At 45.4% G+C, this 24,407-nt stretch overlaps 1 protein-coding gene across 4 annotated transcripts in view; it reads left to right on the forward strand.

The window, feature by feature from the left end:
- ACIN1 (apoptotic chromatin condensation inducer 1) overlaps positions 1 to 24,407 on the forward strand; it is a 135,444-nt gene that overhangs the window by 91,089 nt on the left and 19,948 nt on the right. The window contains exons 1-4 of one of the 4 annotated variants that reach the window (XM_068242000.1): positions 4,512 to 4,617; positions 7,787 to 7,907; positions 21,027 to 21,072; positions 22,482 to 22,627. In XM_068242000.1, the coding sequence (XP_068098101.1) occupies positions 4,595 to 4,617; positions 7,787 to 7,907; positions 21,027 to 21,072; positions 22,482 to 22,627 (336 nt within the window). In that variant the 5' untranslated portion in view covers positions 4,512 to 4,594. Of the gene's footprint in view, positions 1 to 4,511; positions 4,618 to 4,977; positions 5,083 to 7,786; positions 7,908 to 8,438; positions 9,110 to 21,026; positions 21,073 to 22,481; positions 22,628 to 24,407 lie in introns of those variants that run through there. The other 3 variants (XM_068242009.1, XR_011022249.1, XM_068241988.1) reach the window with 3 other exon arrangements.

Consider the following 24,407-nt stretch of genomic DNA (forward strand, 5'->3'; position numbering starts at 1 on the left):
ATTGCAACAGTGGTGTAAAGTGACATCAGTCTCGCTGCAATGCGATTTGTACAGTGCAGTATACTGTCCATAGACTTCTCGCTTGCACCACGTGTCACCCGGTAATGTACTACATGCTGTATGTTATTCTGTCAGAAATTGCCGCAGCGTAAGTGCACCTATGTGAAAGTGCCATTGAAATATAATTGCATCATGTTTCAGTGTGGTTGTCTGTTCCACCGCAAGAGAACAGTTGTAGTGTGAAAGGATCCTTAGATCAAAAGCAAAAATTGTCTTTAATTAATCCACAGAATTAAATAATCCAAACTAGTCCAGATATCTGAAGAAGTTAAAATTGTGTCTATGAAAAAATCCACCATGCTGATCAATCTCTTTAAAGAGAGTCTGAAGCGAGAATAAATCTCGCTTCAGACCTCATAGATAGCAGGGGCACGTGTGCCCCTGCTAAACCGCCGCTATCCCACGGCTAAACAGGGGTCCCTGATCCCCCAAATCCCCTCCGTAATGCAGGGGAGCGCTTCCTGGTTGGGGCAGGGCTAACTGCCGCAGCCCTGCCCCACGCGCGTCTGTCAGCACGTATCTCCGCCTCTCCCCCGCCCCTCTGTCTTCCTTCACTGAGAGGGGCGAGGGAGAGGCGGCGATGCGCCACTGACAGACGCGACTGGAGGCAGGGCTGCAGCTGTTAGCCCTGCCTCCAGGAGCGACCAAGTCTGCGACCAAGTGTCGCAGTGGGGGGTTTGGGGGTGAAGGGACCCCCGTTTAGCGGCGCTATACCGGCGGTTTTTAGCAGGGGTTGTGCCCCTGCTAACTATGAGCTCTGAAGCGAGATTTATTCTCGCTTCAGAGTCTCTTTAATGAAACCATTAATTGGTTAACCATTAATTAATAACTATTGGTTCAGGATCAATTGGGCCCACCATTGCTTCTGTCTTTCAATACACTCATTCTCTAAGAATTCTACAGTTAATGGTCACCTGTAGATCTGATCAGTGCAATGCAAATATTTCTGACTTTCATGCAAATAATATGCAGCTTGGAATTGGAACAACCAAGTGCACTTTCTGTCCATTTTGATGGCTCAATTCTAAGCTACGAGGGATGTGCTTCGATCAGTTTTGTATGAACCAAATGTTCTACGGTGGAGGAGGGCGGTAGGGAACAGTGAACCGCAGACATTCCCCACAAGTGTTTGGTTGCATGCTATGTGCATTTTGTCTATGATTTCATGCATGCATTTTTTTTTATTAACTAGTCTAGTTTAGGGGACCCAGCAGGAAACCTCATGGGGAAATTCTGCAAATGTGAATGGGTGAACAGCACCCTCTCCAACTGTCCAAATAATGTGGGCATAGCTTACTACAACCTGAAACCTAGCAATCTCAATGCTGTGTGCTGTAGAGGGTGCTATGATTGGAGAACTGTTACCTGTGAGGGATCCCTAGACTAGCACAGTTACTGCAATGAGGAATTGTATACGTTTTTGACGGAAATGTTGTGCAGGGTCAATCCTATTTTGAATACTATTAAGAATTGCTGATCCTGCCTTTAAACACAGCAGCTCCATAGAAAATCATTTCATGTGTTTTTGCACTGCGGCAAAATGCTTCTGAAATGTATCAGTGTGATTGCTCCCTAACTCACCATATCGCCGCCTCTGGCTGCTGTGTTCTATATTGCATTCCAATACTCTGATACTTCCTCCTTCAAAGCAGGAAGAAGGAAGCATTGGAGTGATGTGGAATGTGGAGGCCAGAGGTGTTAAACTTCACGCCATGGCCCATAGGTATAGACCAGGGGGTGTAAAACTCAAATACAAAGGGCTCTATTCTCAAAGACTTCCCGCATGCAGTAAAGTACATGCGGGAAGTTTGCGACCAAAACACCGTGAAGTTGATATTCTCAAAATGTTCCGCATGTTTTTTCCGCATGCGGAAAAAGTGCGGGATTCATGTGGAAAAATTTCCGCAAAAGTCGGTATTTTCCGCAATAAAAGATCAATTCTCAATGTTCAGGCGCATCATTTCGTCGTTATTTACCGATTTATTTTTTTTTAATCACCTACAAATAGGTGATATATTCCGCATCCCATTGACTTTAATGAAGTCTGGAGGCTTAAGGGCTGTGCTTGCTGGACACTTTTTCATGCGACCTTTTTACCGCATGATTCCTGCATGAATAATGGCTTGTTTCCGCATCTTTTTTCCTGCATGCGGAAAATATTAGTGAATGTGGAAAAAATGCGGAGTTTACCGCTGGCGGAAATATAGCGGTAAAATTTTGCTGTGTTTTTGCCTCTTAGTGAATAGAGCCCAATGTGGGACAAAATTGAGCTCTGGGACCAAATCCTGGGCTGCCCTCAATGTTTCTCCCTTATAAAGGTCCAATAGCACCAGGGTCCAATAGCCCTCCTCCATAACCTGTACAGTTCCCTGATGTTTAGTGGTCCTTCCTCCCTTATCCATATAATTCCCTGATGTTTAGTGTTCCTTCCTCCCCTATACAGTTTTTTGGTGTTTAGTGACCCTCTCCTATACAGATCCCTGGCATCTAGTACTTTCCCCCTCCCCATATGGCTTCCCTGGTGGTCTAGAGTGGGCTAAACATCATGCAAAGTGGGAAACTACCTAAGGGCAAAATCTGATGGCGCTGAGGGTCAGATTTCCCCCATGGGCTGGAGTTTGACATGTGTGGTGTAGACTAGTCTTTCTCAACCAGGGTTCCCTGGAACCCAAGGATTCCTTGAGGACTTTGCAGGGGTTCCCTGGCATTTTTCCCCTTCGAGGTAAGCTGCCTCAGCTTGCAGGTTGAGCAAGTTTCAAAATTATGTCCCCAGCTTCTCAATGTCCTCTTTAGGCCCCGTACACACTTGCGTTCCTCTGCGAACGGACCGGATCCGGTCAGGTTGCATCAGGTGTACATCAGGCTGTGATCCGGATCCGTTTGGCAAAAGAGAGTACAAATAAATAAAAATGTTGGGGTCTGGGAGGTCAGCAGAAGGTGCACCTGTGGAATCAGGTCCTCTGCTGTTTAGGCCTCACCTCCACCTCCGACATACTGCCAAACAGCTCCAGCACGTTAAAGTCACTGCTGCTCCACTCCAAAATGCTTCCCATGTGTCCCCATCCAAAATTGCCGCTAGAATACGCATAGGAAGTGGGGTAGAACGTCAGATGTTTGTAGCCAGTGTGTTCTGTGCTTCCATTTCCCATTGCTTTCTATTTCCGGATGGTGCAGTCAGGCTCTGGTCCGGGTGTGTGGGCCGGATGATCCGGACCGAAAAATAGCGCATGTTGGAAAAGTGTCCGGAGTCCGGATCCAGTCCGGCTCCGTACTGTACGGAACGGACGTGTGTGAACGTCCGCATAGCCTTTGCATTGCTATGCGGAACGTACGTTCCGTTTGTACAGAATACGGTCCGGATCCGGCCCGTCGAATCCGGACAGGGAACGCTAATGCGAACCGGGCCTTACTCAGTTTCTGCCCATCCTGAATTCTAGCATTCCTACCTGTTCATCGCTGGTGCAATGCCCATGGGATTGTTATGACACATTACATTGGTGATTAATAAACATATGGGATGTTAGAAGTTAGTGTGTACAGCAGATGAAGAGTAAAGAGAAAACCCAAACACCGGGCAACTAAAGGGAGTGTAATGATGGAGCGCATGAAATGGGTGTCCATCCAATAAAGGAGAAACATGGAATGTTTCTGGAAACAAGTGTTAAATTTCGCCCACTTTTAATTATCAATCTTACTATAAAATAAATCCTGTGTCCCTTTAATGCAGGGGTTCCCCGAGATCCAAAAATTATGTGAAGTGGTTCCTTCAGGGTAAAAATGTTAGGAAAGGCAGGTGTAGACATTTCATATAAAACGCTGATCGAGCACTCAGAAGCTCATCCCTACAAGCTACATACAATTGGCATGTATCTGGCCACCTATAATGGCAAACTTCATCAGTGACTGAATTGACAGTAAAATGTATACATTCTAATTTACCAAAAATGCAAAAGGTTGCCCAGAGAAAATAGATCCTCGTTTCCTTGTATTTTGACTATTGCTTGACTTTTGCTCATTTTTGTAATTCCGATAGGTTGCAAAATATGGTACCACACCGTCAGTGCATGTATGTATGGCAGTGTGCACACACATAGGCAAGTAAGATGCTAGGACTGGTGGTAGCAGTCAGTGTGCGTTGGAGCAGGAAGTCTGTGTGTCAGGAGTGCTGGTGGCTGGTGTGCTGTGTGGCTGTAACCTGATCATGTAGCCTTTCCTTCCCCCACTCGCTGTGCTGCGTGTGGAAGCCTTCCTCCTCCGCCCCCTCTCCTCCCTGTGCGCGCCGGGGCTGCTGGGTAATCACCAAGATGGCTGCGGAGCATGTTTGAGTATAGCCCTTTTGCTGGACGTTGGGCTGTCGGCGGCATTACTGAGCAGGCCAGATTCCAGGCGCTGACATTACGCCATATCTGCTTTTCTCTCCCCTTTCTTCCCGTCCCCATCTCACCTTCCCCTATCCTCCCTTCCATTCGACCTCCAAAGGCTCCTTTCCGCCCACCTCCCCTCCCCCCTTTCCTTTCAGCCGGCTGCCAGGGAAATGTTATCAGAAAACAAAGACTGGTAAGGGGATTCGGTGGAGGTTCGGCTGTAATGGTGGGAGAGCGCGGGGTGTGGGGAGATCGGGCCGCCCTTTGTTACTTGCTGGCTGGCTGGCTGGCCATGTGATGGGCGGGGGGGGGGGCTGCTGCCGCAGTGTGCGGCGGGATGTACAGCGATGGCCGGGGCTACAAGCCTCCGCTGCATGCTACGTGCTGTCCGCGGGCCGCTCTCCCAGCCAATGGGAGGAATGTGCGATACGTGGACAGCATGAGGCGATGTACGCGCTGCTCGTGCCGCCACACTGCATGACTTGTACAGGGGGGGGGGCTGTTTGGGTCGATTTAATACACTTTTTAATTATTTTACTGTGGTGGTGTCCCTACATTCCCTGCCAAGATAATACTGCATATATTGCAGAAGCACGTTTCCGGTGTAGATGATCTGGAAGTTCTTCACACTGTATATGCTATAGGTTTTCATCTTTGTGTAAGCCTTTTTAGTTATAGTTTCACAATTACAGTTTAGAAAATGCACATTATGTAAGTACTCCATAAAGTATGGTGTAGGGAAAATTAAAGTTTTAGAGATGCAGATGTTTTTCCCAATACAAACACAAGTAATGCCTTTCCCAGGGGCCTGCTGCATTTTCTGGAACCCTGTGCGATTGTGTATAGCTTTAAAAAAATACAACTTGCACGATTGTTTGCACAGCGCATGTGATTCCTCATTGATGATTATTGGCTACTGTGTAAAAAAAAAAAAAAAAATCACAGAAAATCATGAGGCATCACCTGTGTTTAGTTCAGGTACAAGTGTGATCCTTCCTTTAATCAAAGAATTTCAGCTCTAGGTAGAATAGGGAAGTGATTGAAATCACTGTATTGCTGTATGGGTCCTTGCCAGAGATGATTTGCCCTCACTTTCTGTTTTTTTGTGGCTGTAAGGGGAGATAGCAGTAGATAGGAACATAGTTGTGGAGCTGAACAGTTTCGTTTGGCTAAACTGTATACAGTATTTAGCTGCCGAACTAGAATTTAATGTGGGGCATATTTCCCCTTTCTGTTATGTCCCTTCCAGGTATATTGCCCCCAAGATATTTTTCCCTTTTTTGTTTGTCTGTGTTTGAAAAGACATAAGACACAGAACATTTATATTGTGCTTTTCTCCTGGTGGACACAAAGCGCCAGAGCTGCAGCCACTAGGATGCGCTCTATAGGCAGTAGCAGTGTTAGGGAGACTTGCCTAAGGTCTCCTACTGAATAGGTGCAGGCTTACTTAACAGGCAGAGCCGAGATTCAAACCCAGGTCTCCTGTACCAGAGGCAAAGCCCTTAGGCCCCATCTACACGATGCAATTCGATTACGATTTTATTTACGATCCGATTAAATATGACATGTCCGATCGGGATTTGATTCAATTCGATTTGCCATTGTTTTGCAATGGCATATCGAATCCCAATCGGATCGTAAATAGAATCGTAATTGAATCGCACAAAGAATCATATCGTGTAGATTGGGCTTAAACCATTACACTATCAACATGGGAATCGCAGTAGGTATTTTCCACTACCGCGATTAGTTTTTTACTAAAACACGATCATGCCTCGGAGCAATTTTACCGCGATTTTGCTATGCATAGCAAAATCGCAATTGCGGGAAAAAAATAGGATTTGCTGAAATGCTAACGTTTAGCGCAAGCGCTAGCAATTGCTACTGGAAAAGGGCCCTTAATGTGTTTTTGTTGTGCAGAAAAAAGACATCCTGCGGGATAATTCAGCAAAATTTTGTCAGTTTTATATTTCAATTACATTAGCTACTGTGAAAAAAGTGTATGGTTCCCTGCATACAAACACACATGGTGTGCAGAAAATGCATGCAGAAAAAAAGTGCGCAGAAAACTGAAAGACAAGTGTGCCTCCTGCCTCAGAAAACAGACTGGGAACCACTCTCCAGTGGTGATGCAGGAGTACAACGCAGTTTACACGTTGATGATCAATTTACAGGCATCAGTATAAATTTGACAGCAGCCAGTTAATCCTCCACACTGATTTTTATTTTCTTTTGAGCAGAGATTTTACATGGGGATTTCTCTTCAACTCCACAAAGGAATGTAACCTTTCAAGACTTTAATAAACGTGTGGCTGCTGTCAGTCCTCTTCGGAGAGTATGCCTCACTTCCTATTCCCAGTAACACAGTAAAAAAAAATAGTTCACTGCACCAGAGAGATACAGTGATTGACCCTAAACTATAATTCCTGATTGTTTTGAGTGACTGTATCCCCAAGCACTGTACAGACACGCTTCTTGGCTTCAGGAGAATAGCAGGGGTGAGTAAGGTGCCCTGCAGTATCAGCCAAGGATTTTATTTTGTTGTACTCGTTTCATAGAAACATTAAAGTCAGTTTGTGATCTCAGTTGATATCTATACAGCCATTCCAAACAGTCATTTGGAGCAAGGGGAATCTAAGGTCTGCATTATCAGCCAAGGATGGCTTTTTGTTTTTGGAATGGTTTCCTGTCACAGAAACACTTTCTGATCTCAGTTGATGTTAGGGGAAATCTATACAGTACAGCTATGTGGAGCTCAACTAACCAGCATGCCTGATGGATATAAGGGACTGTTGGTTTGGGCAGCTTTGGAGGCGTACTTCAAATACCTACCAAGCCTACAGCAACGTCTTGTAGCCTTTCTGCAGCTCCTTGCAGGGAACAAGTGTCTTTCGGCGTCCCCCATACATGGAACCTGGCATGTCCCCTTACCCGATGGGGGTCAGGTGACACTCTGGCTTTCGTGCAAGGAGGATGCCGGAAAGCCGCTAGTAGCTGCAGGAAGGCTACAAGACATCACTGGAGGTTTGGTAAGTATTGAGGGGAGGGGGGTTGTGCTTTTTCAGCTGGTTAATTAAGCAACCAGCAAGCACATATATCAGGTGATCCCTGCCGGTACTGGGATTCTATTGTATATACTTTTTGCTTACACCTAAAAATATTCTGAACAGTCGTTTTAGGCAAGGGAGATCCAAAGCTTTCACATAGCTGAAGCAAATTTTACAAGGTTTAGCCAGATTCACGCTTTAGTACAGCATTGTCATTTATCCATGCATTACATGGCTGACAGACATTGAATTAGTATTTACTTGTGATTACCTTGTTTTTGTTGCTTCAGTAACAAACTAATCTGTCTTTTGCAGTACACCAGAGAGTGCGGATACTATCATGGATGTAGCGGATAACCAAGCAGAGGGCGAGGTCCAAGAGACTGCAAAATCCCAACCTCAAGACGAGACTTGTGAAGTGGACGAGAAGAAAGAGGTAAGAGCTGATGTGCAACGTAGCCAGACTTTCAGGGGCCCAACACTGGGGGATAAACAATATAACGGGAGCAGTTGGGGATCTCTCACCCCGTTCATTTCCAGTTTAAGGCCATTTTACTTACTTACATGTTACAACATCCATAGCTATACTCACCTGTAGTATTAGCAATAACCTGCAAGGCATAAATGCAGTGTGAGGGATCCAGACATGAAAGCTATTCATGGTGAGAGATGGGTGATTGAGCTACTACAATTTAGGGGGTTTGGGGGAGACTCAACCAAATGTAATTTGGCCCTCACTTATCCTCAGATTATAGTCTTGTGGCCTTAACCCTCACTTGAACAGTTTATATACTGCTCTCCTTTAGGGGTGGATGGGAGGGAAACCAAGAAGAGTGAGGTGTCAGTTTGGGGTTTTGAGATGGAGGGAGGGGGGAGATGGTGTTTAAAGGTGCTCCCTGCTCTCTCCCACCTCCCTTGTCCACCAGCGAAGCCTGTATAAGTGTGTGCCGTTCCTTCCTCCGTAAAGACACCTGTCCCATGGCCCCAGCGCTTCCACCAAAACCCAGCTGGACTTCCAGGCAAAGCAGTATCCAGTCAGAGCCCAGCTTTACCCAGGCAGCCCCGAGAGTGCCGAACAGACGCTGCTATGATACTAAAGAAAGGAGGGCTGGGTAAGCAACCTGTACCTCTCTACAGTTCCTCCAACATCAGCAAACTGAGAATGGCATATTATCACAGACTTAATTACACTCCTCCTTTGAGAAAAGACTTTGCTTATCAAGATATGCTTTTCAAGATACACAAATACTTAATATCTCTAACATCATGAGTGAGTTTCTTGTGAGAAAAAGGACTTATCTACAGTAGTAAAAGATCCTGAACCAAGAGTTGCCACAACACTTCTGTTCCTAAAAGCGCTTCTGCCATTCCTCAAATGATTAATGCTTGGTTGTTTGTGTAGAGGACTCCTTTTCATTTGAAAAGATCAGCAATTTGTCACGTGGATAAACCATAGAAAGAGTTCACAACGTGAGAGTTCTGTACAGCTCACCATACTGCTGTATATCTTACTAAGCTGCTGGTGAAGAAAACTGGACATTCTCAAAGACTGTAATCAAAATCTGAAAGATCTCGTCAAGACTTTGACCCAGGTCTCAAGTTTTTCACAGACGTTGTACTAAAAGAGAATCGTACCAGGTATACCAACGGTTATATGGAAAACTTGTGGTGAAATTGTCATTTGATGGTAATACTGGAGCAGAGATTTGTTGAACGTTTTCCAACACTTTGTCCATTTTGCAGACCTGAGGTTTACACCTAACATCACACAGATTACAAACTGACCTCCTCCAGAACCTATGGGGGTCTCTTGACTCTTAATGAATTAGCATCAGTGAACATTTACCAAAATTGACTCTAACCAAACTGAGCGATATTGTTGAGGCAGCCCCAACTCTCACCCGCCCTCCTCACCGCTCACTGCTTCCCATCTCACTCTCCAAAAAACACCTGACAAAACCAAATCCAAAATAAGTGGAAGGGTACCGACTGGCCATTCCTGAGCCACGTGGGAGAGACACACGGGGTACCAGGACACTTCATCACTCCTCTGATTAATCGTTGGTTTCTTTTTATATATTTCAATTTCTTTCCTTAGCCTGTTGGGTTTTTCCTTATTTTACCCTCTTCCTATTCCTTTCTATTTTTATTTTTTTTTCTTATACTAGTTATATCAAATTCCATTTCTTAAGTGTACCTGTGACCTCTTACCCCAATTTAAACTGTTGTTGTGGCTTCGGTGTAGGCACAAAGAGGTGCCTGCATGCACTTTATGTCCAGTCAAATCTCTATCAGGTTTTGTAATACTGATATGTAAATGATAACTTTACACAGTTAAAGTGAGTCTAAAATGATTCTTAATAAAAAAAAATACAGATACTCACATAATGTGCGGGAGGTCTCTGGGTCTTATAGAGACTTCCCACTCCTCTCCTAGTGCCCTCATTCCAACGCAGGCTCCCCCGTTCAAATCTCCTGCCACGGGAGGCTTCGGAAGTCTTAAGGAGCCCCAGAGCTCCCGAAGACGGGCAGCACCATACTGCACGAGAGAGCGTGCTCACACGTGCAATGCTTCTAAAGCCTGCGGCAGAGCGCAGTCTCTGACCCATCGGTCGGAGAGAGCTAAAAGGGGAGCCAGCGGTGGAACGCAAACACCATGAGAGGAGAGGGAAGGCTCTATAGGACCCAGAGCCTTTCCTTTCCTTAGGGAAGTTTTTTTTTTTTTTTTTTTTTTTTTGTAAAGAATCGCTTCAGATTCCATTTAAAGCACAAATATTCCTTAGTGCTGAGTGAAGCTGTGCACAAGCTGAAATGTCCCATTTCATATATACTCGTGAGGGGGCTAATTCCAAGAATCCCAGAAGTTCTGTGCTTGGAGCTATTTTCACCTGGTGAGCAACAGTTGCCGGTGAATGAGAACAGGACTGCTGCAAGCTAGGTGTAAACGGCTCTGAATACAGCACTGATTTTGTTAGACTTTAGTGGGATTTAAAGCGCCACTCAGAGCACAAATGTTTTTCTAGCTCTATGTACTATTTAGGCACTTTGGGCTTGATTCATTAAGCTGCGCTTAATGAGCAGTAGTGCGCCCTATGCATGCCTTACATAGCAGTGCTCGCTGCCATGTAAGGAATTTGTCTTTTTTAGTTACACGCATTGCTTCCTTAGCAATGCGCGTAACATTAACTGTGGATGGTCCTGCTTGTGTGAAGTATTGCTGTCGTGATTCTTCACTCGCGGCCGCTACTCTATTAATTTACATTATGTAAATTAATTCAGTAGCGGCCGCGATTAAAGTATCGCGGTAACAATACTTCACAGAAGCAGGACCACCCGCAGTTAATGTTACGCGCATTGCTATGGAACCAACGCGTGTAACTAAGGAAGGCAAACTCTTTACATGGCAGCGAGCGCTGCTATGTAAGACATGCATAGGGCGCACTACTGCTCATTAAAGTGGACCCAAATTTACAAGACTTCAGAAATAAAATCTATTTTCTAAATTATAATAATAAATAGCAGCCTTTTTTCAACTGCATGATGACAAATATAAAATATTTTACTTTATTGGAGGGACAGAATCCAGCAAACTGGTGGAGTAGAAGGTTTCCAGCAAAGGAGGAATTGCTAATGGCTGCCCCCAGTATAACCCTAGCTATGAAAAGAGAAGGGTGAACAGCATGCACTGAAATGCTCACAGGCTTGAAGGAGTGTTTGTTTATATTTGTATGTGTCTGAGTGGTGCAACTAAATATTTTGAATTAAAAAAATGTTTGGTTTGGGTCCGCTTTAAGCTGCGCTGCTTTCACAGCGCAGCTTGATGAATCAAGCCCCTTGTGCCTAGCTTCTGCTTGTAGAAGTGCCTTGAGTAGTTTATCTTCTATCCCATTCAGGAGCTCAGACTGTCTCTGCTATAGACTGCAATGCAATCTTCACCCACAGATTGTCTGTGCCTGACCACTTGTAGTCTGAGCCACACGAAGATGCAAGCCACGTAGCAGCAACACCACCCACACAGCCTGCAGCACACTACCTAATTTCTCTAAATTCAGCTAGCTGCTTCTGATATGATTTTGGTAGCCATAGGCTCTGAACAAGCATGCAGCTCAGATCTCTCGACTCAAGTCTGAGTGGATTAGCTGCATGCTTGTTTCAGGTACGTGACTCGGAAGCTACTGAACAGAAAGATGAGCAGGACTGCCAGGCAACTGGCATTTTTTAAAAGGAAATATATGGCAGCTTCCATATGTTTCTCAGCTAGAGTTCCTTTTAACTGCTTCCGAACCAGCAGTCTCTGGACCCCTAAGGGCCTGAGATTTTTTTTTGTCTTAAAACGGGGCTCACCAATGTCCGGCCGCATGGACCCGCCGATAGCACTGCTCTCCTGCCACTGAAGCCCATTGCTGTAACTATGACAGCAGAGCTCTGTGAACCGGTCAGAAGTTGATTTTAATTGGCTCCTGACCCCGAGATCAATGTGTAATGTATGGATACAGAGGCACCAAAAGGATAACCGTATCTAAAAAGTTAAAAACTTAAGGAGGCAGTGCTGTACTCACCTCCTCCAAGCAGACACAAGATATGCCAATAGTTTTAAATAAAGCACATTTATTTACATACTCCAGGGATTCAATCTCCAATGAGATTGGCTCACAGGGTCAGGAGCCAATGCAATCAGCTTCTGACCGTCTCAGAGAGCTCTGCTGTCATACTGACAACAGGGCGAGAGAGCGGTGCCATCAGCGGGAGCAGCACAGTAATAAAAATCAACACCCTGGCAGGATTAACAGGTCCCAAACAGGGCGTAGATTTCAATTAGCAAGGTCTTGATATAAAGCATTCCTTGTATTGGCTCCCCACTTTCATGGGCTTTCTTTGTAATCAGTAGGGACAGGGCCAAGCAAAACTTTGCTCAGAAGGTTCTGTATTTGTTAAAGCTCTGAAATGTATATGCATTCATCTGTATCGCCTGCATGGCAGCCACACACCAGTTTAAAATGTAGAAAGAGAATGCAGGTACACTTTAACCAGAATCGGCCCAAATCAAAAGCCATTGTATTTGGTGGAACTTACTTTCTAAACGGTCATGTTTTACTTAAAGGGAACCTAAACTGAAAAGGATATGGATTTTTTTCCTTTTAAAATAATACCAGTTGCCTGACTCTCCTGCTGATCCTGTGTCTCTAATACTTTTAGCCACAGCCCCTCAACAAGCATGCAGATCAGGTGCTCTGACTGAAATCAGACTGGATTAGCTGCATGCTTGTTTCAGGTGTGTGATTCAGCCACTACTACAGCCAAAGAGATCAGCAGGCTGCCTGGCAACTGGTATGGTTTAAAAGGAAGCAACCATATCCCTCTCAGTTAAGGTTCTCTCTAACTGTGCACCAGGTCTGTTTTAGGACCTAAAAGGCAGGAACAAAAATGTCATGTTCCAGTATTTTGATGGTGCCCATATGTGTTTAATGAATAAAAGAGATATTGTTGCATGTTGGTGCAACACCGACCTATATTTTCCAGGATCCTAACTGAGACTGGTGCATTACAGCTAAAGCAAAAATTAGCTTTCTCCTCCACCAAGTACAGGTTATTACTTAATCGGATGTCCAGGCAGATAAGACAGCCATGTTATCAACCACCCTTGCCCACTTCTGAATTGTGCGCACTATTAAAATAAATATTCTATCCCAGAAACTCCTTTGACTACACTAAGTTGCTTCCATATTGTGGAACTCCTATCATCAGATTTGATGGTTATGAGTAAACTCTCACTTACCAGCTTGTAGTTATTACTGTAAAACTGTTTCCACCAAACTATCACTGTAAGCCTGCATACCTCCACCACTTAGTGATAACATTTATTACAGAGGAACTGTAAGGCTCCCTGCACACTGCATGTGATTCCAATTTTTAATTGTTTTTTACATGCGATTACGATTTTTAATCGTTACTACATGCTGCGTTTTTTCTGTTGATAGCATTCAGGGAAAATCGAAATGGAATCGCAAATCAGATTTGCAGTGTGCAGGGAGCCTCAGGATAATTTTTTTTATGTGTATTTACACAAAACAAAGTTAGTGTGTAATGAGGAAAAAAAGACAAGGAAAAAAAATAATCTTACCCTGTCACTGTGGTGTAGAAAAAGTGCTTCATGCAGCATGGGAGTAATCATGTTTACTACTGGTGCACAGAGGTAGATTTAAAAAAAAATAATTCCCTTAATTGAAGACCCGCCCCTTTTTCTTATACTGTATAGATACATGTTTATTCAGATCGCTTAGGGCTCCGTTTCATAATTTGCATATGCAGTAAAGCTGCTTTAGGATTCTTACATTTACTAATACAATGCAATCTCGTTCTAGTAGACTCTGATATAGCAAACCTTTAGCTGCAGGAAACTGTCCTCAGGTCCCAGCAACTGCATCTGTATAAATATACAATGTATGACCAATTCTTATATAGTAAACTACTTTTCCTGGTCTTTTGAAGTGTACAATAAAGGGATTCTACTGTATGTGCCCATTTCCCTGAATAGCATAAACTGCTGATCATAGAAAGACCTAGAAAGTCTATCTCTTGTAGCTTTAATTGGTGGTTGCTGGGAACGTAGTTCCCTCTTCCAGACCTATGAAGGTGTCGGCCTACAGAGGCCCTATGACCACAACTTGAAAGCAGATCCTTTATAGTGAGCACAACTCAGGAGTAAGCAGGGAGGCAGTGATAACTCAGTTGTTTTTGCCTGAATTGTACTGTAGGCTTTCTGCAGAGGTATTCTTTGAGTCTTTTCTTTTCCATTCTGTCTATGTTGATTTATAAAAAATAAAGGTAACAGATTGCAGAACATTAGGTGAGCTGGACTTAATTGTAGCTGTAGGTTTCTTCGCATGCAGTGTTCCATAACTAATCTGGCTATGGTCATTTTACATAGGTGCCACCTTGCTCTTTTATATATTTTTTTAGAGAGAAATAAAACTGTTAAGATGGCCATACACTCATCGATATTTATTTATTTATTTTTTCCATTTGTTTCCTTGCAGATTCAATTAATCTGCACTGAATATATTCCCCAAAATGTCAGATCAATCAGTTTTTGATTGATTTTTAGTCAATCGATCGAAAGTATCGCTCGGACAGGTTGGAAAATGTAAAACGATCAGGGCGGGGCAAGAGCATTGGCAGATCCATGGCCTGCACTGCATCAAACAGTGTGAATTTGCAGTTTAGTCAATTCTCAATAGATTGCATACTGGAATCTATTGGAAATTGATGTGCAGTGTATGGTAGGAATCCATTCCTTCAGAAAGGAATCAATCATTTTGGAACATAGGGTGGAAATCTTTGTATGGCCAGCTTAACTTTATGAACATACAAATGTAATGTGGATCTGCAGCCAGACCTTAAATGTCTTCTATGTAGCGGAGAAGGGTTAGGACTATTTGGTTTGACAGCCTTCCCCAGCGATGTTTGGCCAAATTAAGGCCATTTCTAAAAGACAAATTGAAAGCGGTACAATCATTTTCTTTTTCCCAATAGCAGTGGGGTGAAGTTATAATTTGTCTTATAAAATGATCTTACATGCAAGTCTGCCACGGCATAGATGGTTATAATAGATTAGTGAGTTTGATATGATCAGAAGAGCCCTTGTTTTTTTTATTTTTATTAAAATATTTATTAAGGCTATTCTTGTTGACCAGATTGCAAGGCTTGAGCGGTTGGCTGTCAGCAGTGTAAGGCAGGGAACACTAAACGTGCACTGGCCATTATAGTCAATGGCCTCCATCGGGAATCACACATCGTTCACGCTACGCGTTAGCATTTTTTCCGCCACGATTTTAAATTGGACAGTGCTTTGCTTTTCCCCCCCATACAATGTGTTCTGCTGCATTCAGAAAGTCGCGTGTAAGAAAAGGCAAGTACTTGTGTGTTTCCCAAGCTTCATATGTACTGGACAGTACGTAGCTAGCAGTGGCAGCATTCCAACTGATATCCCATGAAAACAATCCGTACCTGGCAAATAACAATAATTGATCTATTTGATCACAGATCTAAAGCCTGGTACACACACCCAATTTTACCACTTCCATGTAGTATGAGAGCTTGCCTATACAATCTGAACACATTATTGAAAGTCTGTTGTCCCTGATAGTATGAGGTGGTAAAATTGGTCAGTCAAAATTGTATGTGTATGCTCCTTTATAGTATATGGAAGCCATAAGGCAATGCCAAATGTACAGTGATTATTTATTTTTAGCAGAAATTTACCTCTAGCAAAGTTGCTGCTAATGTTATTCAATGGAATTGCTGCTAACAGTCAAATCTCCAGAAACTGAACTCTTTAGCCAGCAGTAAGCTAATTTTGCAGCAGCAGATCTGCTGTTTTATGCTGGGCATACACGGTGAGATAATGCGCCGGACGTCACCGCTCGTCCGCGCGGATCGATGCCCGCTCGCCCCCCGCAGGTGCTTCTTATCAGCCGCTCATTTTTTTCTATTGTCCGCCCGTGGGGATCGAGCGCGGTATCGATCCGCCACGGTGATCGGACAGGTTGGATCTTATCGAGCCATCAGCGGCTCGATTGATAAGAACTATCTAGCCGTGTATGCCGAGCATAAGGGTACGTACAGACATACGATAACGATCGTTCGTTCTGAACGACGAACGATGTTAAAGGAGGTATCGGCCGATGATCGTTTGAAGAAAGGCTACTTTGAACATCGTTCGTGTACGAACGATCTTGGAACGAGCGTTGCGTGCGCAACATGATGTATAAACTGATTTCAAACACAAGTGTCAAAAAGAACTGTTTGAGCATGTGCAAAGCTTTGAGAACGAACGATCAACGACCGATCGTTGTACAGACATTACTTTTTGAACGATGGTCGTTGGAAAAGATCTGGCAGAATGGATCGTTCTTTACCAACGACATATCTCGTTGGTCGGTCGTTTTAATGATCGTTTGTGCACTTTTTACGAACGATCGGCGGGCAATGCCGTCGGTAACGATCGTTTCAAACGACTATAGTCGCATGTCTGTACGCACCCTAAGTCTACGGAGCATCAGACTGCTGCAACTTAATGTATAAACTCATATAAGACAATCATTTTAAGCCTGTAATCAGAGATTAAAATTGGTGTTGGCTGAACTGCGTGTTTGGTCCCTGTGCTCCACCTGCCCTCATTTACCTGTCCACTGGTTTTTCCCAGCCCACTATGCAAAGTGTGAGTTTGTAGCATGTGGGGATGCAGAGTGCTCGGTGAAGAATGCCAGTGGTTTATATATACCTCCTCCAGCTGCTGGCATGAGTCCCCACTACTTCAGCTCGCTAGCAAGAGTTCCAGGATTGCTACTATAGGCATGTGGCAGAGCTGTTTGAGAGCTCTCGTGAGGAATTAAAGATGTGGGGACTTCTGCCAACACCCGGAGGAGGAAAATATAAACCATTGGCAAGCTCTGCAATGGGGGAGGGTTGGCTTCTTAGCAGATTGAGATGTTTTGAACAGAGTATGCAGGGTCTTTATGCACACATCAGCTTATCCAATTATATACAGTAGCTGGCAATAGTAACAGTGATAGAGATATGCTAGAAATATGTTGGCGCTACATATCTCTGTATGTGACACTTCAGGTTCACTCTGAAAGTATCCTACCAATGTCAGTACTACAGAAAATAGTTCTGTTCCTATCTTATACCAAATTATTTTACAGACTTAATTTGTGGCCAGCTAGGCGTTTCTAAAATTGACTGTAGGCACAAATGAAAGCTGCTGCCAATCTGACAGTCTTAGACCTTTTTCGCACAGGAGGCTTAAAGCAGCAGGGTCAGCCATACTATCCCAGGGAAAAAAACACACATAAGTAGAAAACTACTTGTTCTGCTTATGTGTACAATACTAACATGTATTGTACTGTCCACGTCTTGATTTCAGTGGATTTTATATAGTAAAGAGAATCCTGTTACTGCCATTTGCCAATTTGATTCCCTCTTAACTGAAGCCAGTCCTGATGTCATTTCCTCCCTTCTTTTTCTGCCCTCAGCCAACCCCTGAGCCCCGAACTGGCCCTCAGCCAATCAGTGAGGAGCAGAAATGTGGGAGGGTTAATGGCCAGCTTCCTTCTCGTTGGCAATGACAAAAATGGAGCCAGGCTGACTGAGATTTATTAAGCAGAATTTCTGACTAGAAATAGATTTCTGAATAGATATGAGTGCTTGCAATGCAGGGTAAGGTTGCAGGCTGCACATTAAACACACAGCAGTGGGTAAATGGTGTTTGGTTTTGTGGCTGACAATCCCTAATTAACCCCCTTGGCGGTATGAAAAATACCGCCAGGGGGAAGCGCAACAGTTTTTTTTTAATTTTTTTTTTTTTTTTTATCATGTAGCGAGCCGAGGGCTCGCTACATGATAGCCGCTGCTCAGCGGCATCCCCCCAGCCCCGCCGATCGCCTCCGGCGATAGGCGATCAGGAAATCCCGTTCAAAGAACGGGATTTCCTGGAGGGCTTCCCCCGTCGCCATGGCGACGGGGCGGGATGACGTCACCGACGTCGGGACGTCATTGGGAGACCCGATCCACCCCTCGGCGCTGCCTGGCACTGATTGGCCAGGCAGCACTCGGGGTCTGGGGGGGGGGGCCGCGCGCCGCACCGGATAGCGGCGATCGGGCGCGCGGCGGCGATCGGGGTGCTGGCGCAGCTAGCAAAGTGCTAGCTGCGTCCAGCAAAAAAAAAATTAAGTAAATCGGCCCAGCAGGGCCTGAGCGGCACCCTCCGGCGGCTTACCCCGTGTCACACACGGGGTTACCGCCAAGGAGGTTAAAAGGAATCTGAGGTGTAACACTTACAGAAGCTGCCATATATATTTCCTTTTAAACAATACCAGTTGCCTGGCAGCCTTGCTGCCCTTTCTGGTCAGTAGGGTCTAAATCACACACCTGAAACAAGCATGTGGCTAATCTTGTCAGATATGTCATAGACATCTGATCTGCATGCTTATTCAAGGTTTATGGCTTTAACCTCCTTGCCGGTCTAATTCTCCCGGCAAGGAGGCAGCGCAGCACTTTTTTTTTTAATTTTTCTTTTTTTAAATCATGTAGCGAGCCCAGGGCTCTCTACATTATAGCTGCTGAGCAGCTCTGCAGCCACTCCGATCGCTTCCGGCGATCGAAGTAAGCAGGAAATCCCGTTCAGAACGGGATTTCCTGCTGGGCTTCCCCGGTCGCCATGGCGTCGGGGCGATCCCCATCCCACCCCTCAGCGCTGCCTGGCCCTGATTGGCCAGGCTGTGCAGGGGGGGGGGGGGGCGGAGCGGCGGCGATCGGAAGTTACAAGCAGCTAGCAAAGTGCTAGCTGCTTGTAAAAAAACAAAAAATTATGCAAATCGGCCCAGCGGGGCCTGAGAAATCCTCCTGCGCAGGTTACCCCGAGCTGAGCTCGGGATAACCGGCAAGGAGGTTAAGTATTAGAAGCAGAGGATCAGCAGGACAGCCAGGCAATGTGCGTTATTTAAAAGTAAATAAGCATGTCAGCTTTCATATCCCTCTCACCTCTGGTTCCCTTTAAGCACCGATCAGGTGATCCCATACACAGGCCTAGCTGCCAGTTAGCACTCGGCGTGGTTGTGGCAAAGCAGCCCCCCATGGAGTCACATCTAAGCACGGCTGTTTTTTGCCTCCTATCTTACTTACACCTTAGAAGTAAAAGTTCAACAATGCATAAACCACACTTTTGTTTGATTGATAACAAACAAATAAGGCTTACAGGATACTTGTGGAGAAAAAAGGACATTGGTCTGTACCATGGACACCACCCAACGTGTCTCTGACAGGTTTCTTTGCTCCAAATATAAGCTGTTGGTAACACAAGTGTCCGTGTACCTCTAAGCTCTGCCCTACTTGTCGGATATGCGCTGCGTGATTTTGTTGTCAACGACTCCCACTAGTATCCAGTAAGAAGTCACAAATGACAGACAAAACAAATAACATTTATGTTCTGCTTTTCTCTTTACGGACTCAAAGCACCAGAGCTGCAGCCACTAGGATGTGCTCTATAGGCAGTAGCAGTGTTAGGGAGCCTTGTCCAAGGACTCCTACTGAAAATGTGCTGGCTTACTGAACAGGAAAACCCAGTTCTCCTGTGTCAGAGGCAAAGCCCTTAACCAGTACACTATCCAGCCACTAGTACACTATCCAGCCACTATCAGAGTGATTAGCATGAAGGAATATGAGACATTTTACAGTCTCAACATAACGGGTATCCCTATTGGCAATTTTCTTTCAATACATCCCCTGTGCTCTTTGGCTGTTCAAATCGCATCTTTCCCCTGCACTGGAAAAACGCAGCGCAACCACTAGTGGCTCTGCAGCCTTTTACTTTTACAAAATAACCCCATAAACTGTACCCAAGCTGAAGCTCAGGTACAAAAACTGATTCTTACCTAGAGGGGGAATCCCTTGGATCCTAATGAGGCTGTCCTCCAGTCCCCTGTCGCCGAGCGCAGACCCCCAGAAGATTGCTGGTATGGGCTTGTTAACAATCACATCTGGGCCATGCTTCACTCCTGTCACCAGTGCGGCCGCACCTGCACAGCAAGTCAGAAGCACTTGTGCATGATGGGTTTCGTACTACCGCACAGGCATTCCTGTCCTCGTGGGTGTAGTGCAGACACGCTTGTGACAGAAGAGGTGCGTGGCTTCCATATTAAAGGGGACCCCGATGGAGGACAGTCAGGGAAGCATCAATAGAATCCAGAGTCTTCCCTCTCCTTGGGTAAGTATCTTTTCCCAAACCCGAGCTTCGGCTCAGGTTCTCTTTAAAGTGGTTATCCAGCCTGAAAATGAAAATGCCGGGGTCCTCCTGTAAGAGTTACAATTACCTGCACCGCCTTCTCCTCTGTATCAGCCGACTTCCAGCCTTGCCTCATGTTGCTCTTTCAGAAGTAGTTTTGCTGATTATCCTCTTGTGCATATTCAGGGGCACTAGTATTGGAACAACTAAAGTACACTATAAGCTTTCTAATGAAGGTCAAAGGAAACAAGACAATAAAAAATAAGTTTTATACATACCTGGGGCTACCTCCAGGCCCCATGCGCATCGAACGCTCCTACGTCACTGTACTCAGCCTTCTATATCGCTGGTACTGGATCCCGTAACTTTGGCCAGTCTGGGCAAGAGAAGTGCGCTCTCTACGTATCACTCCGGCAGCTACGGTGGGCTGGAAGCGATCCAAGCGCATGGGGCTGGCGGAAACCCCAGGTATGTATAAAACTTTTATTTTTTATCGTCTCTGGTACACTTTAAAGGTCTTTGTATTTCCTTGTAACCAGTTTTATTAACTTCATCACACTTGTGTTCTGCAATCTGCTGTCTTTACAATGATTATAAAGGGTTTTATACTAGAACTGCAGGTTTTTTTTACTTTTGCTTTTCCCTATCCTTTGCTTATAAATTATTTTTAATATTTTTGATGTTTTGTCTAACAACTGCCCTTTCTCCCTGGGATGCCACATTGCATCCATTCCCATCCTTCTGTCTCTACCCTCTGTCCCTTTTCTATAGAACACGACACCACCAAGAGCTTTCAAGAGGAAAATCTCTGTTATATGTAAGTAATACCATGCACATCTTTATCTTTACTCCTGATAAAAGTTCTATGTGGCGCTATATAGTAGTTTTTGGAATCCTGCTCTTAATTGGCTAATCGGGGTCACACCAAGCTATCAAGTATTACTTAAAAGAACTTCCATTTAGGCCAATTATTGGATCCTTCACCTCCTTGGTGGTTATCACAAGTCACACTCTGGGTGGAAAAAACAAGCCAGGAAGTGGTAACCCAGAGCGTGACTCGTGGTAGCTGCTGGGAGCCTTGTTCAGAGTATAGCGTGCAGCGGGCGTTTTAACTTACCTCCCCGGGGATCCAGACGCCGGCAGCCATTCTCCTTCCTGCCTTGGAGTCTGCATCCCTTTGGGTGAGATTGCCATTGTCAGGATGACAGACGGCAATCTTACTACAGGGTTACAGCCCCACCCAGAGGACTGAGGGAGAACTGCGGTGCTGGATCCCAGGGAGGGAAGTGCTGGGCTGCTGCAGGCTCTCTAGTCGCATGATTATTTCCTGGTTTTAGGGACTAAAAGCCTGAAAAATAATTGCACCGCTTTTAAAACCCTAAAATCCAGAAAGAATCCTACCTCCAGGCAGGTTAAACAGTCTGCCATCAGCTATTCTTGAAGAGTTGCAAGTGTGTCCATCCAACCCATGTTGGGTAACCAATATACTGTTGTATATAGACTCTCTTTCAATTGATATTCAGCTCTGCAATTTCAGCACCACCCATAGTGATCTGATGATTTTAGAATCTGTAGCCTGTGATTTCTCCAGTGGTGAAGCGCAGTATTTTTCTCACTGATCGTGTGTTGGATGAAAATACACTTGAATCCCTTAAAGCTACACATGCTACATCGAACTTGGCCTCGGTGGCCATTAAGGGCCATCTTAGATAAAAATCACGTGTGTGTGTGTGTGTGTATAAGAGTCCCCTCCACGTTGCATTAAGATCCAGCACATCACATCTTTAGCGACGATGCTTGACCAACACCCCTAAGCACATTGTTCTCCTCTTCTACATGAGATTTTAAATATTATGTCTTTACACTGAGACTGATTTAAGAGGTTACATAGTCTGACTCAGGATAGATTATCTTCCCACTTACCATCTGAGAAGAACCAGCAAAATATCTGTATGACCAACTTTTACATACTGTTGCAAATGCTGAATAGTTTCAGTTGATAAAAGCAATAAGAAGCAGGAGGTGTGTTTTATTGCATATTATTGCCAGTACACAGCCACTTACTAGAAACTGGTATTTACTTTTTTCCTTTTAAGCATTCTTATCGGTAGACTTTTGCAAAATAGGACTGTCAGCCCTTTTCAGCGATGTCTTTACATAAACCACCTAATAGTTAATTTAGGATTGCAATTTGTTGAAAAAGATAACTTTATTTTCCTACTTTAGCAGCTACAAAAGGCTCTAGCCAGCCTTCTTCTACCCCAGGCAGTGACAATGAAGGTGCTCATCCAGCCCGACGTAGGAGATGGGGTGCCAGCACAGCCACCACTCAGAAGAAACCATCGATTAGCATCTCTACTGAGTCCTTAAAGGTAATCATTTGGTTTTCTTTCCTGTTGATCAGCAAACCTACCTAAACGAGATAAACTCAGATCCCCTAGATGGAAGGAAAGTCTCCTGCTAGAAGGGTACATTGTTCTCTTTCTCAGTGGCAGAACTGTGAGCAGATGTTCTGTAGTGTTTGTATCTATCATAACTGCTATGCACCCTCACCTTCCTATAGGCTGCAGGGTGTGGAGACTGGAAGTAGAGGTTGTGGCAGCCTTCTTTAACCACTTCCCGACCGCCGTATTGACAAATGGCGGCCGGGAAGTGGACCCCGCAAGGACCGCCGTATAGACAAATGGCGGCGGTCCTTGTAGGGGCATCGGCGGAGCGATCGCGTCATCCGTGGCGCGTTCCTCCGCCTGTCGCCGCTCACCCGCCGCAACATCCCGCCGGCCATATGGAAGCGCCGGCGGGATGTTAAATAGACCATCGCCGCATACAAAGTGTATAATACACTTAGTAATGTTTACAAAGTGTATTATACAGGCTGCCTCCTGCCCTGGTGGTCCCAGTGTCCGAGGGACCACCAGGGCAGGCTGCAGCCACCCTAGTCTGCACCCAAGCACACTGATTTCCCCCCCCCCCCCCCCCCCGCCCCAGATCGCCCACAGCACCCCTCAGGACCCCCCTGCCCACCCCCCAGACCCATGTTTACACCCAATCACCCCCCCTAATCACCCATCAATCACTCCCTGTCACTATCTGTCAACGCTATTTTTTTTTTTTTACCCCCTGCCCCCTCCTGATCACCCCCCCACCCCTCAGATTCTCCCCAGACCCCCCCCCCCCTGTGTACTGTATGCATCTATCCCCCCTGATCACCTGTCAATCACCCCCTGTCACTGCCACCCATCAATCAGCTCCTAACCTGCCCCTTGCGGGCAATCTGATCACCCACCCACACCGATAGATCGCCCGCAGATCCGACATCAGATCACCACCCAAGCGCAGTGTTTACATCTATTCTCTCCTCTAAACACCCACTAATTACCCATCAATCACCCCCTATCACCACCTGTCACTGTTACCCATCAGATCAGACCCTAATCTGCCCCTTGCGGGCACCCAATCACCCGCCTACACGCTCAGATTGCCCTCAGAGCCCCCCTTATCAATTCGCCAGGGCATTATTTACATCTGTCCTTCCCTGTAATAACCCACTGATCACTTGTCAATCACCCATCAATCACCCCCTGTCACTGCCACCCATCAATCACCCCCTGTCACTGCCACCCATCAATCAGCCCCTAACCTGCCCCTTGCGGGCAATCTGATCACCCACCCACACCAATAGATCGCCCGCAGATCCGACATCAGATCACCTCCCAAGTGCAGTGTTTACATCTCTTCTCTCCTCCAAACACCCGCTAATTACCCATCAATCGCCCCCTGTCACTGCTACCCATCAGATTAGACCCCTATCTGTCCCTAGGGCACTCAATCACCCGCCCATACCCTCAGAACGCCCTCAGACCCCAGCCCTGATCACCTCGCCAGTGCATTGCTTGCATCTATTACCCCCTCTAATCACACCTTGAGACACCCATCAATCACCTCCTGTCAGACACCCATCAATCACCTCCTGTCACCCCCTAGCACACCTACCCATCAGATCAGGCCCTAATTTGCCCCGTGTGGGCTCCTGATCACTCGGCCAAACCCTCAGATCCCCTTCCGATCACCTCAGTGCATTGATTGCATCTATTTTCCCCTCTAACCACCCCCTGAGACACCCATCAATCACCTCCTGTCACCCCCTAGCAC

This window comes from Hyperolius riggenbachi, chromosome 1 (assembly GCF_040937935.1).
Source record: "Hyperolius riggenbachi isolate aHypRig1 chromosome 1, aHypRig1.pri, whole genome shotgun sequence".
In the NCBI taxonomy this organism is placed as follows: Eukaryota; Metazoa; Chordata; class Amphibia; order Anura; family Hyperoliidae; genus Hyperolius; species Hyperolius riggenbachi.